We start from the raw sequence: 17,579 nt of genomic DNA, 5'->3' as shown, positions 1-17,579 counted from the left end.
TGCTTCTCTCTCGCTCTTTCTTAATTCAATTTCGAATAATATTTTGATGGTCAACAGAGACTGAATTTTACTACACAAGCTACTACTATGTAATGAACGTATTAATGTATACGATAGTAACCGTAAGCACATTTTCCCTCAATTTTCATTTTTTTTCTTTTTATTGTTTTAAAATTCTTCCACATTTTTTCTTATGTTATTTTATTGTTTTCGTTATTTTTTTAGCGGAATTTTCGGAGGGGAAGTGATTTTAATTGAGATACGCTTTGTACATTCACTCTCATGCTTGGCATGTAATTATAGGTGTTAGTGAAGGGATTAGATATCTTTAGAGGTTTTACAATCTGGATTAAATTGTTAATGTTATCAAATTTTGGGATATTGCAGAAAATATTATGTATTTTTGTAATCTAGAGGGGATTTTTTGGCTGTTATCGTAGAAAATTCCCCGAATAGTCCCCGGATATTCATTTAATGTTGCAACAACAATGCAATTCTGAGTATATTTTGTGATTATTCGTTGAATGTTGATACGCAGCAAAAATGCAGCAGTGGCGTAGTGGATATAGTGTCGGACAATCAATCCTAAAGACCCGGATTCAATCCCAGGAAAGGTCTAATTGAAGTTCGGTGCTTTTTTTCTGTTGAAGCCACATTAACTCATGGCAGATACATGGTTTGCAACCACAATATATGTGATTAGAAATCTATAGAAGCTCTTCAAATACAGGTCTTCAAATCTGTATTTGAGATGGTAAAAGATCATCGAAGCTCAGTGATCATCCATAAGGCACACACTGATGATATATGCTGCAAGAAAACATATAGAAGTTATGATTAAAATCGGATCACAACTGATCTGTATGTAAGCCAACTGCATGGCTGGGTCTAGAACCTGATTCACGGCCAATTTAGCGCCGTGTGCTTTCGATGAGAATGGAAATGATCCTCCTCTGAACTACAAGTCTATAATTGAATCAAATGCTCTGCCAAGCCTTTAATGATTGCATTATCATTAGCCATTACCCTTCCTTTAGCTTAATCTTAAATCCTCATCAATTTAATTAACCAACAGTTTTGTAAATCAAATCTAATTGCAATGCGCTCTAGTCACCCACTTCTAACCACCTCCATACCCAATTTAATTTTTTTCTTCATCATTATATTCTTCTTTGTAAAATTGTAAACAAGAAAAGAATTTAAATAAAAATTGTGTTTTTGTTTCATATTTCTCTCTTTAATTTATTGAGAAAGAAAATGAGAAAAAAATTTGTGTTTTCATTCAATTGTCGTGACATTTCTAGTAAGTAAAGCGCCAAAATAACAACAACAACAACAAAAATTGGAACCATAAAGTTTAATTGGCCATGATCTGTGTCGCGGAGTACTTCCCACAACTTGCAACCGGTAAGAAAGACTTTAAATTGACTTGAGTCTCAAATTTCTTTTGTAATTTTTTAAGACTATAATTTACTTTTCTGTTATACTGTGCTTAAATATGGAGTTTAGCATAAAAATTATTGTTATTAATGTTACGGGCTATTATATTATTTATGTATATCCACACAAAATGTACAGTTGGATTGGGGGGCACTTGATAGAGAATCAGGGAAATGTAATAGAAAGAAATGAATTTAGAAATGAAAACGGCTTCATAATGGAGTTATTAATAGACATAGTGAGCAAAAAAAATATGCTAGAGTTAAATAAATTTTATATTTTATTTTCCCTCATTCTCATCTTTATGGATGCCTGCCCGCCATACCCTATAACAGTGGTGAGCAACCTTTTGTCTTTTGCGGCACTTCTTAGTAGAATGGCTCGACCAAAACCGTACATGATATATGGTTCTTGGCATTTTTGAACATTTTGTGCCGCGACACACAGGTTGTCCACCCCTGCCCTATCCTCTTTTATATTTTTTTTGCTATCCGCACTCGATTTATTCCGATATCTGAATGATTAATACCAATTGAGAATTATACTATAGTCTCTCATCGTCGATGAGTTATTGCGGTTGCTCAACTTGCTTTCATCATCATCATCATTTAAAAAGATGAAAATGGAATTGAATTTATGATTACGAAGCCACCAATTGATATCATAAAAAAAGTATACTCTGCACATAAATAACAAGAAGAACCAAAAATAACTTTGATGCGAGTAAAATGGCAACAAAAGTTGATTTTAGCGGTCAAGTGTACTAAAAAAAATAAATTTAGAATATTTTATACACATGTGCCAAAAAAAACTTATTTGAGCGTACATAAAAGTCACATACTATGTCTGTATGTGTACATTGCTGTTCACAGAAAGGAAATATGTCTTCAAAATGGTTTGAAATAAACTGTTTCCTAATTATAATGTCTAGCAAGCAAAAACTTTCAAGCATTTTTACGATTGAGTAGAGAAGTTATGTGAAAAATGGAGAAACTGAAGCGAATTGATAGTCGTGTAATGTTAGATTGGCATTTAAAGTTGGTGATATAATGATTGATTTTAATGATTTTTAACAGTTTTAAATTAATTCGAGTGATTTTAAAATTTAACGGTTTTCAAAAATTTGAAATAATCATGCTTTCACACCCTTTCTTACTGCAGAATTGGTTTTGCTATTTTTAAGCTGTTAATTGCTCACTTCTTTAGATTTATGAATGATAAATCTTTTAAAGAAACATCACGAATGCAATGAAAGCTACAAATCAATGAATCATTCAGTAATATAAACAATATTTCATCAAAATAGATTGATTAATCATAGTTTGGCACCCTTTCTTACTTCAAAATGTATTTCCGAGTATTATTACGCTAAAATTACGAATTTTGATATTAATTTGACAAATTAATAATCAACTAGATGACAGGAAAGCAATAAAAGTAAATATTAAGCCATAAAGCCATCAAAACGGGACAAATTTGATAATCTAATTTGCTAAAATGTGCTAAAAACTTTCAAACAATATCAAAATGAAACAGAATGTCGGACTTTTATTTGTGAATCCAAAATAATTCAGACGTTTTTTGTTTAAAGTAATTTCATTTATGAATAGTTTTTGTAAAAAATCTTTCTACAGCTCAATAAAATGGATCACATCATAAAAGAGAAGAATTCCAATGTTAATTCAATTAAATTCAATTTTCGCCTCATATTGTGAAGAGATCAAAACGTTTGACATAAATAATAAATTCATGTCTGAGAAAATTCTTTTGCTTGTGTAAAAAAGTCATCGTCAAATATGCAAAAATGATCTCACTATTTTTGCTTCTTTTGAGTACAAACAAATCAATTACTTGACATTTATCGGAGTTCTCATGACACATTACTTGTTTGCTTGCCCAAAAAAAAAAACACATTTCATCTTCTTGTTTCAACTAGCAAATTATGTTGTCATTTACAACTGACAAGGATTAAAAATGTTTTACAATGATTGATTTATTTATGTCAGTATAATTGCAGATGTTAGTTATGGAATAAGATGTTGTTTTGGTCTTTATGGTTTGCTGGTTTTCAATAACGTGATGACAGTTAGGGTTCATGGTCATTTGGAGGTCTAAAGAAAGGTGTAAAGACAAAATTGTAGATTAGACATTAGATCAGCGATGGGCAAACTATTTGCCGCGGGAAACTGATATGTCTTAGAGCAAGCTCAGATTTAGGACAGCCCTGCATCTTATGAAGTATCATCTATTGAGGAGGTGATTTTGAAGCTTGTTTTGAAGTTATGCATATATTTATGCATGGCAGGGGCATAGCCACCAATTTTCTTAAGTGAAGGGCGAAGAAAAAAAACCCTAAAATAGAAGAGAGGGGGTGGAACACCAAACCCAAGCCTGAATTTGCCCTTATGCATATGACAGAGATAGGTTGCACATTTAATTTAGGTCTTGTATATTAGTAATGGCAGGAGATATCAATACCCTTTCCCCCATCTTGATCTATGGTGAACAGGAGTAGTTGCAGTCTAGCATTGGGTCTTATACGTAGTCTATGATACATGACGGAGGGACCGACCCCTTCCTCCCACCATGATGCATGGTGAATTTACTACAAGATTAGATTGCAGACTAGTATTAGGTCCCGTACCTATTATTTAGTATATATTTACGTACAAATGAATCGATATTTTTCTATTTCAGTCTGGTTTCATTAAAGTTTCCAGACGTTTGATATGATTTTTTAATTAAATCTTGTTTACTTTCTTATTTCTGCTTACTTCATTGCCATTTAAATTTTAATACCATTCTGACATTCAAAAATACTTTAATTAAATTTTCAAATAAAAAGAATCTCCAACAAAAATGCATTTAAAATTAATTTAATGACTAATTCTGTTATCAAATCGACCACACCGAGTCTCCGATGTATATAAAGGAAATGATTAAATAAATTTTTTTAAAACCAACAAAGTTCATGACTTTATAGTCGTATTAAACGATCTGTTGAATATTAAAATTCATAAACAAGATCTTCAATCGGAATCTCTAACAAGACCGTCAGTAATAATCTTTAAAAAAATTAACCCACATCAAAATTTTTAATTATTTTAATATCAACAATTTGAAAGATTAAAAACTTTGTCTATCAGACACATACCACATGTGTGGATAGATGATAGAGAACTTCATACAATTTAACAAAATAATTATAATTTAAATATAAATATGAATATACTCTGTATTACCGTTACGGCATTATCACTGAAGCATGAAGCAGCAGCAGTACAAAATTTGTTTATGAAAATAATTTGCCGGTTGTTTTGTTAGAAATGTGTGTGTGACTGTTTGATAAGACGTGAAAATGTTCATTTATTTGCATGTGAATTAAAGTCAGCATGATGTACTTTCATATTAAATTTAATCATAGACACCATGCTGTGATAAATTCTGACTGACACATAAATCAAGTGTTTATTAAAGTCTAACTTATGTAAATAAAGCGTACGAACTACAATTCCAGCAAAAAAACATCTAAACACGAGAGAAATACGAGATCTTAGGTCAATTGAAAATCATTTCTTTCCTCCTCCGTTCATTTCAAAATCTCTTAAAGAGAACAAAAATCATAAAATAAAAATAAAGTGAAATATTTAAAATGTATTTTAAGTGTTCAATTATTTTGGGCGGTGGCGGCAAGCACGTTCTCAATTTTTTTTTCCTCTCCTTCTCATATTTTTTTTTATTATTTCTCCATATACGTACATGAAGTCACGATGAATTTATGTGCTATATGTGGATGAGCTAACTCAGGTGAGAAGGTAAGGCGCATTTTTTGAGGTTAAGGTTGAATTATGCCGGTTGTGTGCGATATTGGTGAATATTATTTTTCTGGAATTGAGTATTATTTAAGGGTTCTGGAAGTGGTATCAAGACCCTCTTGAAATACATGAGGTTAATTGAATAAAGCAGATGTTATGAATTTTGAATATAGGTTCTGTGAATTGAACTTAGGTAATGTTGGGGTTTCAAACTAAACAGGTGTCAGGGTGGGTTTGGTGTCAAACCCTTTTGATACATATTTTGAGGTTAAGATCGTCAGGGAGTGATTGAGTTTTGAATATCATTGAAGGGCCAGTCAATTGTCCAACAATTTAGATTATTTATTCTGAATATCGAGTACTCTTATACAGTGGTGTGTCTACTTGGGTTTGATGTCAAACATTCCCACAGGTTACCACCCTGTTTATCTCATCTTGCATCCGATTTCGACTAGAATTTCCCTGGGATCGAACCTACGACCTTTGAGTCAACTGCCCAACTTCCTAACCAACAACACCATTGCCGCTTTTTCGCTGCTTTGCCCAACACTACATTAGACCTTCGAGTCCATAGCATTGCCTTCATCTCTAAGATAACTCCATTTCATCTTCCTCAATTAAAAAAGCAGCATATTCAGACGTAGATCAGAGATGAGAATATTCATATAAATCAAAAACACGCTCCGAATTCGTGTTGCTACTTGAATAATCCTAACTGCATAGTTTCATTTTCTTCGCAGAGACTTTACCAGAAATAAGCTCCATACTGCTCCATTCTGTTCCATAATACCCAAAATATCATCTATTAATAACTAAAAATGATTAATGCTGCCATAATGAGAGCCTCGACAGATTAAACTATACGCAACAGAATTAAATTTCATCAGTAGCAGATGATAATCCGCAAAAAAAAAACACATTTGGCATTTAAAGTCAAAAACTCTCAAAAGTTCGCATGAAATGAAGTACTTGATTGAACGGAACAAATGTCTGAAACTCAATCTTACTAAGAATTGAGTAGAATTTCATAACAGATGCATCAAGCAAACAGCAGCACCCAAAAATAACTTTATGTATGACACTCGAGACACTCTTGACAATGTTCTTTAAGCATCTAGATTGATATGAAGGAATTTAATGTTAGAATCATCAGTGATCTTTCTCGTAAAATGCCAAGGTCAATTATTCTAATGGGAACGTTTATCATAATAAACACATACTTCATATATGCTCTTAAACTCAATGACACACATGATGGCTATTAATTATAGAAATAAGATTCTCTATTTTCTATGTCGGGAAAGTTTTCACATTCAATGCCTTTCGACTAAAGTGTGAAGAAAATAAATTTGTGACATTTTTTTTCTTTCTCTCGTTTTCATTTCCATTTCTGTTGTAACTGATCATCACATCACGTTTCACTTGTTGACTATTCTGTTGCCATCAACACAATCAACATGTTACCATTTATTCTGATTTTTAAACCAAATAATTGTTGTCGAATATATATTGTTTTTCGAAAGAATTGTAGAAAATGAGGAAAGGAAGAAGGAGATTGTTAGGGCATTTAGAAGCTCGTTTGGAACTGAATATTGCTTTGGTGTTGTGTATTGGTTTATGAATTGCTTGTTGATTTCTGCTTCGTAGGAAAGATTAATTGTTTGAAAATTTCTCACAAGATTTGTGTCGATCTGATAGTCTTGATGACTGATTTCTAACCCGAGATATGGACGTGATGGAATTGGTATCTTTAGGTTTGAGATCTAATTTGGGTGTTTTTAGCGTTACTAGGCTTTGGAGTCATGTTTGCGTGCTTTCACAAATGAATTTTTAAATTCAGGTGTCTTCACATTAGAGTTGCAAAGTTCAGGTGCCTATAAATTACAGTTTCAAAATCCAGGTGCCTTTACACTAGAGTTGCGAAAATTCAGGCACCTTCACACAAGAGTTTAAAAAATTCAGGTGCCTTCACACTAGAATTTCAAAATATTCAGGTGCCTTTACATTAGAGTTGCAAAATTCAGGAGCCTTTACACTAGATATTCAGATGCCTTCACACTAGTTTGAAAATTCAGGTGCCTTCACACTAGATTAACGAAATTCAGATGCATTTATACTAGAATTGCAATACTCATTTACTTCAGGCTTACGTAAGCCTTCACACTAGAATATTTCAAAATTCAGCCGGCTTTCCTTCACACAAAAAAACATTAGATTTCAAATTTCAGGCGCATCATTCTTGATCTTCTTCTTGACAATGACAATAAAGTCGTCAAATTATGAATGTTAATTGATTCAAAATTCAGATGCATTCACACTAGAATTGCATCATACTCATTTACTTCAAGCTTACGTAAGCTTGTTTTCTGAAAACAGCATCAAAATATTTCATTTATTTCTCAATCGTTCATCAAAAAGCCGGCTTTCTCGTTTTTAGAGGTCATAAAAGCACAAAAAAACATTTCTTAAATTCTTTATTTATTTCAACGGATGTATAAATTTATACATCATTCTTGATCTTCTTCTTGAGAATGACAATAAAGTCGTCAAAAAAAAATTATGAATGTTAATTGATTCTAACAAAACAGCAAAAAAAATGCGCTTGAATCATGCGAGATAATGAAATAAGACAGTAGCTTTATATTATGTACGCTCCCTAATATTACACACAAGTTTTGTGAGAGACACACGCTAATTATAGAGCGATGAAGTAATTCTGTGATTGCAATCTCATGAATGAATATAGAAAAGAATTAGCCGCGCGATGAGAAACGCGAAAATAATGCAGAATAAAACATGACAAAATAAGTTACAAAATTAAATTTACTCTCATGCTTATTATGAGTCACTTGGATGTGATTTTTGTTTTTGTTGTTTTGATTTTCGCTTTCAATTTTAATTTTTGTTTCACATATTCGTTCATCAGAAGCATAAACATACAACTATATTGAAGCGTATATCATCTCATCTTCATTCTCTTTACTTGATTATTGTTACCATTTTTTCTTCCATAATAAAGAATGAAGGGAAACGAACAAAAAAAAACTTGTTAATTTACTTTTTCTTCTTCTTGTTTTTTTGCATGACGATAGTCGCACAGAACTGGATCTTATTCGCTCACAGATTTCGATTTCGATATGATGTTCACTTTTTATTTTTTCAGTTAAAGAAGTGACGAAAGACATATACAGTGATACAAGAAATAAGAAATAATGAAGAAACGTGTGATTGTGAATATACACAGCTCGAAAGAAAAGAGCGCGCAACAACAATTGTGTCTACGAACTGACACTGATGGATCTTTAATAAAAATTAGATTAGGTAAATAAGAGTACATACATTGTTGATGGACAGTATCAAGAGAGGCTGAATAAATTGATTGGAGTCATGCGATGGCAATTTATGGCTATTTTTAACGGTGATTGAGGTTTTGAAATTTAACGATTTTGGGAAATTTGAATTTACCGGTTTCTTAGGATTTGAAATTTAACGAATTTGGACAGTATCATGAAAGGTTGAATAAATTGATTGCAGTCATGTAATGACAATTTGGAGCTATTTTTAATAGTAATTAAAATCTTAACGATTTTAAAAATTTGAAATTTTAACGGTTTTTTGAAATTTGAATACCTATTAATTTTTGAAAAAAAAAACTTGAATTTTGATTGATTTAGTAAATATTGAATCTTTGACAGCATTTAAAATTTTAAAATTTAACAAATTGACATTTTTAAAATTTAACGGTTTTTAAAATTTTGAATTTTTAATTGTCATCAAAACTTTAAATTTTCTTGTTTCTTAAGATTTAGAAATTAAACGAATTTTAATAATTTTAATTTTTTTTAGTTAAATTTTTCAAAATTTTGAAAACCGTTAAGTTTTTCAAATTTTTTAAAAATTAATATTTCCAATCTTTAAAGTCATCTGCATTCTAACCTCAATTATTCCACACTTAATATTCACGATAAGATCACAAATTCAATTAAAAACTATCCACACTATGACTATGATTACTCAATATTATTATAAACTGCTTGCAGTTAGTTTTAGTAGTCAAATACCAGTTGAGTCATCACTGTATTTATAAAAAAAATGAATTGTGTGCGATTCTTTTATTTCGTTTTTGACTTTCAACTGATCTGACTTGTGTTTCGAGCAGAGAATATTGAAGAAACTTTATTATTTTTTATATATATTTTCATCTCTTCTTCTTCCTTCACCTCTCGTTTTGCTTTTTTTTTTTTTTTTTCAATTTTCGCTTGAATTCGAATCCCATAATGCTTACTTCATTTCTTCAGACAATTGATTTGTTTGCTTATTGTTCCGTCATATTTATGCTTGGTCAAATAATCAATGTTATTGTTGGAAGATATATAGATTATTTATGCCTAAAAGGTAAATATTAAGGGTTCTCTCATTTTGGATATTATATTAAGTTTCGTTGAAAGACAGCGGAAAAAATTTACTTTTTTTTTTATTTATTTCTATTATGTCTATTACCAGGAATTCACAAATTTGTTTGCGTGATCGGACTTCTTGATGTGCTTTCATGAAATAGATGAGTTCAAATGAGCACATTGATTATTATTATGATTACTATGGTAGTAGATGTAAAAGCATTTAGGAGCTTCAAATTAATTGTTCAACTTCCACAGGTCATAATTTTTTTGAAAAATTAATGGTAGATTGGACGTGGCTGATAAATTAATTATTATGAGGGCTAGTAAGTATTTTTTAGGTAGTTTTTGAGTCATTTGTCGATGTTTGTGGTAAGTTCTTATAGATTTGCAAAATTCAAAAATAAGTTTCGTTAAAATTTCAAAAAATTTTCGTTAAAATTCAAATTTGAAAAAACCGTTAAAATTCAAATCTAAAATGACCATTCAATTACAAAATTTCAATTTATATATAATTTAAAATCTAAAATGACCAAATTAAGAATTGCAAAATTTGCTACATTAAAAATTCAAATGTTGAAAAAACCGTTAAATTCATTTAAAATTTAAAAATTTCGTTAAAAATTTTTGTTAAAATTTCAAATTTGAAAAAAAATTTCAAAAATTCATCAAAATTACTTTCGTTAAAATTTTAAAATTAAATAAACCGTTAAAGATTCAAATCTAAAATGATTGTTAAATTTCGAAATTCATTTTAAATAGAATTGTCTAAAAATCAGTTTTAACTATTCAAAAATGCTAAATTTGACCTTTTTAATCCATCAAAAGTGTCAAACGCTCTTCAATTATTATTCCCAATCCCAAATTCCCCTACGAAAACTTAATTGAAAATAATACAACAAGCTCTCGTGTCTTTCTGTCTCATTTATCAAAAATAAAATTGAATAACAATAAAAATAATTTCACCAATTTCCACAAACTGTAAATAAGCTAGACAACATCACACGAAACTCTCTAATGACGACATCGTTTACTCATAATTCCAACAAACATTAATGACACCGAAACTGGTTAAATGTAAGGTGGTTGAAAACAAGTGTGGCATATACATCATTATTGTATGCATTTTTATGCTCATTTTCATTTCCTCAATCTACGATAAAATTCTTTTTCGTCATCTATTCGAAATGTAAATGAGAGTCGAATGCCATGCACGAAGACTCGCGCGCTCCCCAAAAACAGAAAAATGATGTCATCATAAAAAATATTTTGTTTTCTTACTATTTTAACTGAATAACAAGAAGAAGAGTTGAGTCATAAATGTATGTGTAGTTCTGTATACTTCATGTTGACTTCTTTTTCATTCCAAACATTACGACAGCAATAAGAAGCAGCAAAAAAATAACAATTTTTATGAGTAAGAAAGCACAAAATGCGGAAAAACTGGGTTACTCTCTCATCCGATTTTATAATTAATTCTGTATGGGTCAATTGTCCATTGTTATCTCCCTATAAGTTTTCAGTTGCATTTATAATGAATAGAAAAGAGATTCCAACTGATTTTTTTTTAATTAAAATTGAGCACCTCACATTGTGAGATTTGTTACTATTATCAATAAATTGAACATACTTTTTTTACAGGCAGCATTAAACCTCAAACTCGATACGATTCATTCATATGATAATTAATCGAGTTAAACGAACATTTTTTAATGTATCAGAATGTTGTATCTGTGTTTGTATGGTCACATTGGTAGATTCTTATAAGATTCTTACTTAATATTGTGTGACATTTACAGACAGTTTTGTTTCTCTTTTGTGCAATTATCAGGGATTTAAAGAACTCAACAAATTATCATGAAGATAGAGGAATTTGTTTTTAATGTAATTAAGTGGATTAACTTTGATTCTGGTTCTTTTTTAATTAAGGTATTTTTGTATCACATGCTGTTGATAGAGAGGGTAATGCACTCGGAATCATTGAAAGCAGTAGCCAATTTCAGATACAAACTAATGGAGGCCATGGATCACAATTGATCTGTACAGCCAGCAAATAAAAAGTGGAATTTGGGGTAACCAAGAATCATATGTAAGCAAAACTGTCAGTACAATGGTAGGGTCTCTGTGGTCTAACGGTTAGGCAACATACTAGACAACTGTTGTCCTCTTAAGCGAAGACGTCGGTTCGATTCCCAGAGATTCTGACTTTGTAGATGGTTAAAGAACCCATGGACGACCAAAGAACCCTTGGAAGGTAGCTGTCGATAATTGGCAGACGGAAGCCAGCTTCCAGCATCATGTGTCATCTGAAGGAGGCCATAGATGACAATTGATCTGTACAACCAGAGAAGTAAGTAAGTAAGACCAACCCAAAGCATGCATGTAAAACCCCTTTTTGCCAGTTCATTATCAAAGTTCGATAAAAAATCCAATGTCACACTGATAACACCTCAACATAAATCCACTTGAGATAAGAATATACCATGCATTTTCCCAAAAAATAACAACACTTTACGGGTTAAAATGCCAAACAAAACTTCAATCACCATGAAAATTCGTTAAAATCTCCAACCGTAAACTTTTTTATTTGCTAATTTATTCCAATCAAATTAATTTTAGAACGCAACAATGCGCTCCATTCATTAATCACTTGTCAATTTAACATCCACTTGCTTCTTCCTATATTTTGTATGAGAAATTCTCGCATATTTTTCCAAAGCCCATAGTCGAAAGCATATCATTTTATCTATGTATGTTAATGTACACTCAAATCGTTTATATACGTGACACAGTGGGTCACAAAAATAAACTTTTGTCGTATAGGAAGAAGCAAGTGCTTTCGAGAGTAACGGAGTGGAGTCGAGGAAAACACAGTAACATTTTCATTTTGTTTTTTTTTCGGTATATATGAAAGAAAATGCGATAATTTTAGGCGAAAATCAATAATTTTTTTCCAACACAATTCACTTTGCTTTCCACCATTTTTGTGTATGTATATATAGAAGGTGGCTTAAGCGGAATGAGATATTAAATTACGTTATTTTATTCTGACCGATTGTGGAAGTTTTGTAATATAATATTTATAGGCAAAGTAGGACTTTTTTTTTTATTATTTCAGTTCCTTCCGTTTTTTCACAAAATCAACACTCCTTTTTAAAAAAAAAATTGCATTCATGTGGAACTAGTGAGGAGATTTAAGATCGATAAAAAGTGTATAGTTTTTAAGCGAAAGCTTAAGAATTACTGTATTATTTAGGCGGGGCCGCTTCGTAGGTATCATAAGAAGTCAATACACAGAGAGAGAGAATATAAAAAAGTGTACACATCACATCATATCCACATACGAATGAACATAAAATACATTAAAAGAACTTCTTTTTCACACTCATTTCTTCAATTCCCGTTTTTTTTTTTTCAAACAATTTCTTTAAACTTCCTTTGATTATTCTCTATTTTTTTATCAACTTTCTTTCTAATGTTGAATCACCTTTTCCTTTACTTACATTTCACAAAAACAATGATTTTTAACTTTTTTTTCGCCACTTGTTTATGACTGTATCTTTTTATCTCTTGTTTTAACAGAAAACGATAATTTAATGTGTGTGATATGATAAGACTATGACTGCAACTTTGATAATGAAATATTTCCTCTATTTATTTTTTGTTTAAACTTCTTTTAAATATTCTTTTATTATTAATTTCCACGAACGCGATGGAAAAACGTTCCGAATCCGATGAAAATATTTCTCAGACTGACTCAAATAAAAAACTTCTACTGAGCGAGCGAGTTTTTCTCTTCTTTTACTTCATTTCATTTTATTTTTAATACACGAACACAGTTTTGGACGACTTTTGGATGTATAAGCACAGCATTTAGAAGCTATCGTTAAAAGAACCACTTGCAATTTTTTTTTAATCTATAAATTGAAAGCATTTTCTTTTTATAGACGATGATTTTTTTATTGCAATTCGAATGGGAAGTTATCAGAAACAACTTCTTATCACTGCATTCTGTGTAAATGGCAATTCCAATGAACTTTACGATTGTGTTATCGACGACAAAGCTTGCACAATTTTGTGTTTAGTAAGCTTTGGTTTGTTGTTAAATTTATTTATTAATGATTTTAACCATTTAATTCAAGTTTTCGTTAATTACCTTTATGTGTAGCACAAACTATTGTGGCTTATGTCAATTATTAACATTAATTTAATACTTTCTGTCACTGTTTTCGTTCTTAATTTAAACATAAATACTTTTCCGACACTAAACCAATTTTTTATGCTCTTGTACTAAATTATACAATTTTGTGTACTAAACGTAACGGTCGAAAAATATTCAAACTTGTTGAAATTACACGGGTAGTCAAAAGTTATAGAGTTAGTCATATAAACAGATTACAATTAAGTTTTTCATCAGTAAATCTTAAATTATTGCAGATTAATGGATGTACTCAACACATTCAATAAATTATACTCAAGTGTGAGTACAACAGTGTCACAGTTGTCCAATCATTTGCCGGGAAATCCATTAACTAGAGAATATGAGGTTGAAAATCAAATTTGTTCTGCTGGAATAGGTAAGAAAAACATATCACGGATAAAAACAAGTAGATACGTCATCCTGCATAAATGTCTGTAGCGAATTTCAGGCCTATGAATCATTAATTAGATTCACTGGATGTTTGTTTGTTTATATGGAAGTTCTTGTGTGATTTTGACTAGCTGTACAAAGTTGCAATTTGTAGATAAGAAATTTTACTGTAATTTACCATATTGCGAGCTGAAAAGTGTCCTTATCAGTGACTTTAATGCTTATTTACACTTTCTATTGCCGTACATAACAATTTCTTATCTAACATTACAATCCAGCCGGTCATAATGCACAGAAAATTCACAATTTACTAGTCTGCAATTTCTATTAAGTCATTACTCATTACTGAAAAAAATTGTACATTCAACAGGACTATTATGGCGAGTATACAAAGGAACGAAAAAGTCAACGAAGCAAGAAGCTTCAATTTTCGTGTTCGAAAAGAAGCAGCTGGAGAAATTTGGCAGTAAAGATGATAGAGATCAAATAATGGAAATCCTGAAGAAAGGAGTTGTCCAATTGACCAAAATAAGACATCCACATATCCTTACAATGCAACATCCTCTGGAAGAATCAAGAGATTCACTTGCCTTTGCAACTGAACCAGTTTTTGCTAGTTTAGCGAATGTCCTTGGAAATACATCCAATTTGGCAAATCCAAATAGCTTTAGTTCACATAAGCTGCATGATGTGGATACAAAATATGGTCTCATACAAATATGTGAAGGTCTTGGATTTCTACACTCAGATGTCAAACTTTTACATCGAAATATCTGCCCGGAATCGATTATAATTAATCAGCAAGGTGCATGGAAGATATTTGGCTTCGATTATTGCATTTTAAATCAAAATCCACATGATGCAAAGCCATTTTGGCCTTTCCACGAATACAATTCATCATGGCATGCACTTTGTCAGCCGAGTTTAGAATATATGGCACCAGAATGTGCTTTAATTAGCAACTATTCGGTAGAAAGTGATGTCTTTTCACTTGGTGTGCTAATTTATGCTATTTACTCGTCCGGTGGCAAACCAATCAAAATGTTTGGTAAAGATTATCAGACTTTCCGCAAATATGCTCAAGAATTAAAGCAAGGAAAGTATCCACTATTGACTTGCATACCAGAAGGTCTTCAGAATGAAGTTAAGATGATGCTGAATGCGACACCTGAATTAAGGATCAATTTGCACGAATTTACAAAGGTAAGTTGATCATTTTTAACGGTTTTTCACAATTCAAATCAATTTGAACCGGATCAATCTAATTCAAATATTTTTTGACCGTTATTTTTCAATTTTAGATTGCATTTTTCGACGATATTGGAGTCAAAACGCTTCACTACTTGGACCAACTCTTTCAATGGGATAATTTACAAAAATCTAAATTTTATAAAGGCCTTCCGCAAGTCATTCAGAAACTTCCACATCGCATTAATGTCTATCGAATTCTTCCATGTCTCGTAAAGGAATTCGTCAATCCGCCAATGATACCCTTTGTGCTACCAAATGTCTTACTTATTGCTGAAAATTGTAGCAATCAAGAATATGTAAAGCACGTCCTTGTGCATTTAAAACCAGTCATGAAAATTACCGAACCCATACAAATTTTACTAATTTTTATGCAAAAAATGGACTTACTGCTTAAATTAACGCCTGCTGAAGATGTCAAAACGGATGTATTGCCAATGCTGTATCGTGCATTGGAATCAGATGCTCAACAAATTCAAGAATTATGTTTAAGTATTTTGCCAACATTTGCATCACTTGTTGACTATCCGTCAATGAAGAATCACTTACTGCCAAGAATTAAGAAATTATGTGTATCTACTCAACTGATTAGTGTTAAAGTTAATTGCTTATTGTGTATTGGAAAGCTACTTGAGCATCTCGATAAATGGCTTGTTATGGATGAAGTTATACCATTTTTACCACAAATTCCATCACGCGAACCTGCCGTCATCATGGCAATATTGGGCATCTACAAACTAGCACTAACACACAGCAAACTTGGATTAACGAAAGAATCGCTTGCTAATAAAGTTATTCCATTTTTAGTTCCACTATCAATTGAGAATGGCTTGTCATTGAATCAATTTAATTCAATTATGGTGTTAGTAAAGGACATGATACAGCGTGTCGAAAGTGAACATCGAACGAAATTGGAACAATTGACGAATATTCAAAAGGAATCAAATGCATTGAAATTTCAATCACAGACACAACTTGTGCCGAATGCAAAATCGCCAGTTAAGTCACAATCGGATGATGTCTTCTCGAATCTTGGTCTCGAACAGTTCCTTAATGAAATGGATGAAAATAGCGGTAATGATTCAAATGCCGGCAACAACAACAACAACTCAATGTCAACAAGTTCTAGTTCCATGAGCTTACAAGAGAAACAAAGATTAACACAACAACAGGAACTTAATCAGAGACTACAGTCTCAGCCATCAATTGCGCCAAAACAAGCTCCACTTAAAATAGCAAATAAACCAAAAGACTTGACGACATCATTGATGGATAATCAGCTCAATCAGCTTAAATTGACACATAATACGTCGAATAATAACAATACATGGTTTAGTCCAACAACTACATGGAATACATCACCACAAAACAACAACAATACAATGCCAACATCAGCATCTGCTCAGTTTAATCCAGCATCGAAAAAGGACGACGATTGGGGTGCATTTGATGACTTACTTCCGAACAGCAACAAGAAGAAAGTGGCAATGAATCAAATGAAAACAAGTAACAGTCAGCCTGTAAATTTGATGCATTTATCTAATAATAGCAATAGTTCGATGACTAATCGGAAGAAAAATGAGCTATCGGCGGATGACATCATGGAGTTTCTGAAGTAAAACCTGTGCAATCTACATTTGATGAAATATTATTAATATTTTTAATAATCATTCCATATTTCTACACTATTGTATTTTTTTGATTAAAAATATTTATATTACTAATGTATTTACGTTGTATATTTGCTGTCATCATGGGGGGTAAATGTGCTTTAATTAAATTATTTTATCTGTGACTAATGACTTATTTGTTTTTATGAAATTTATGTAGAATATTCACTTATGGATCTTTTTTATGTGATGTTTTAAGTACGTAATCTATTACGTACGTATTTTGGTTACGTAGAGTATTTACGTACGTATTTTGGTTACGTAGTGTATTTACGTACGTTTTTAGTTGCGTATTGTATTTACGTACGTTTTTGGTTACGTAGAGTATTTACGTACGTTTTTTGGTTAAGTACGTATTTTAGACACATAGTGTTTACCTACGTTTATTAGTAGAAAAGAGATTTTACGTACGTATTTA

The 17,579-nt window shown here is 31.4% G+C and overlaps 2 protein-coding genes across 8 annotated transcripts in view; one reads left to right on the top strand and one right to left on the bottom strand.

Annotated features, from left to right (window-relative positions):
* cora (erythrocyte membrane protein band 4.1 like coracle) overlaps positions 1-13,936 on the bottom strand; it is a 34,900-nt gene extending 20,964 nt beyond the window's left edge. For 3 of the 5 annotated variants that reach the window (XM_070646733.1, XM_070646737.1, XM_070646738.1), the window contains exon 1: positions 13,156-13,409. The gene's annotated coding sequence lies outside the window, so the exon portion shown is untranslated. Of the gene's footprint in view, positions 1-13,155; positions 13,410-13,808 lie in introns of those variants that run through there. The other 2 variants (XM_070646735.1, XM_070646736.1) reach the window with 2 other exon arrangements.
* On the top strand, positions 1,389-17,290 carry LOC139095402 (SCY1-like protein 2). 3 transcript variants are annotated; one of them, XM_070646740.1, is made up of 4 exons: positions 1,389-1,407; positions 14,090-14,229; positions 14,614-15,446; positions 15,545-17,290. In XM_070646740.1, exons 2-4 carry the CDS (start codon positions 14,094-14,096, stop codon positions 17,108-17,110), a joined length of 2,535 nt encoding a protein of 844 aa, XP_070502841.1. In that variant the 5' UTR covers positions 1,389-1,407; positions 14,090-14,093; the 3' UTR covers positions 17,111-17,290. The 3 variants fall into 3 exon arrangements, with proteins under 3 accessions (XP_070502841.1, XP_070502840.1, XP_070502842.1); XM_070646739.1 differs by lacking the exon at positions 1,389-1,407 and adding an exon at positions 11,560-12,006; XM_070646741.1 differs by lacking the exon at positions 1,389-1,407 and adding an exon at positions 14,017-14,029.
* Positions 17,291-17,579: the final 289 nt, after the last annotated feature.

This window comes from Chironomus tepperi, unplaced genomic scaffold (assembly GCF_022539635.2).
Source record: "Chironomus tepperi strain 1889 unplaced genomic scaffold, CSIRO-AGI_Ctep_v1 contig_364, whole genome shotgun sequence".
Taxonomy (NCBI): domain Eukaryota; kingdom Metazoa; phylum Arthropoda; class Insecta; order Diptera; family Chironomidae; genus Chironomus; species Chironomus tepperi.
Note: the sequence above shows the minus strand (reverse complement) of the source record. Positions and strands in the feature narration are given on the sequence as shown.

What these genes read in the sequence shown, in the direction of transcription:
- LOC139095402 (XM_070646739.1), top strand. Translation starts at nt 11,975, where the DNA reads ATGACAATTGATCTGTACAACCAGAGAAGTAA. An exon ending in CTGTACAACCAGAGAAGTAA is followed by an intron (nt 12,007 to 14,089) that starts GTAAGTAAGACC and finishes AAATTATTGCAG; the next exon opens with ATTAATGGATGTACTCAACA. An exon ending in AATTTGTTCTGCTGGAATAG is followed by an intron (nt 14,230 to 14,613) that starts GTAAGAAAAACA and finishes TACATTCAACAG; the next exon opens with GACTATTATGGCGAGTATAC.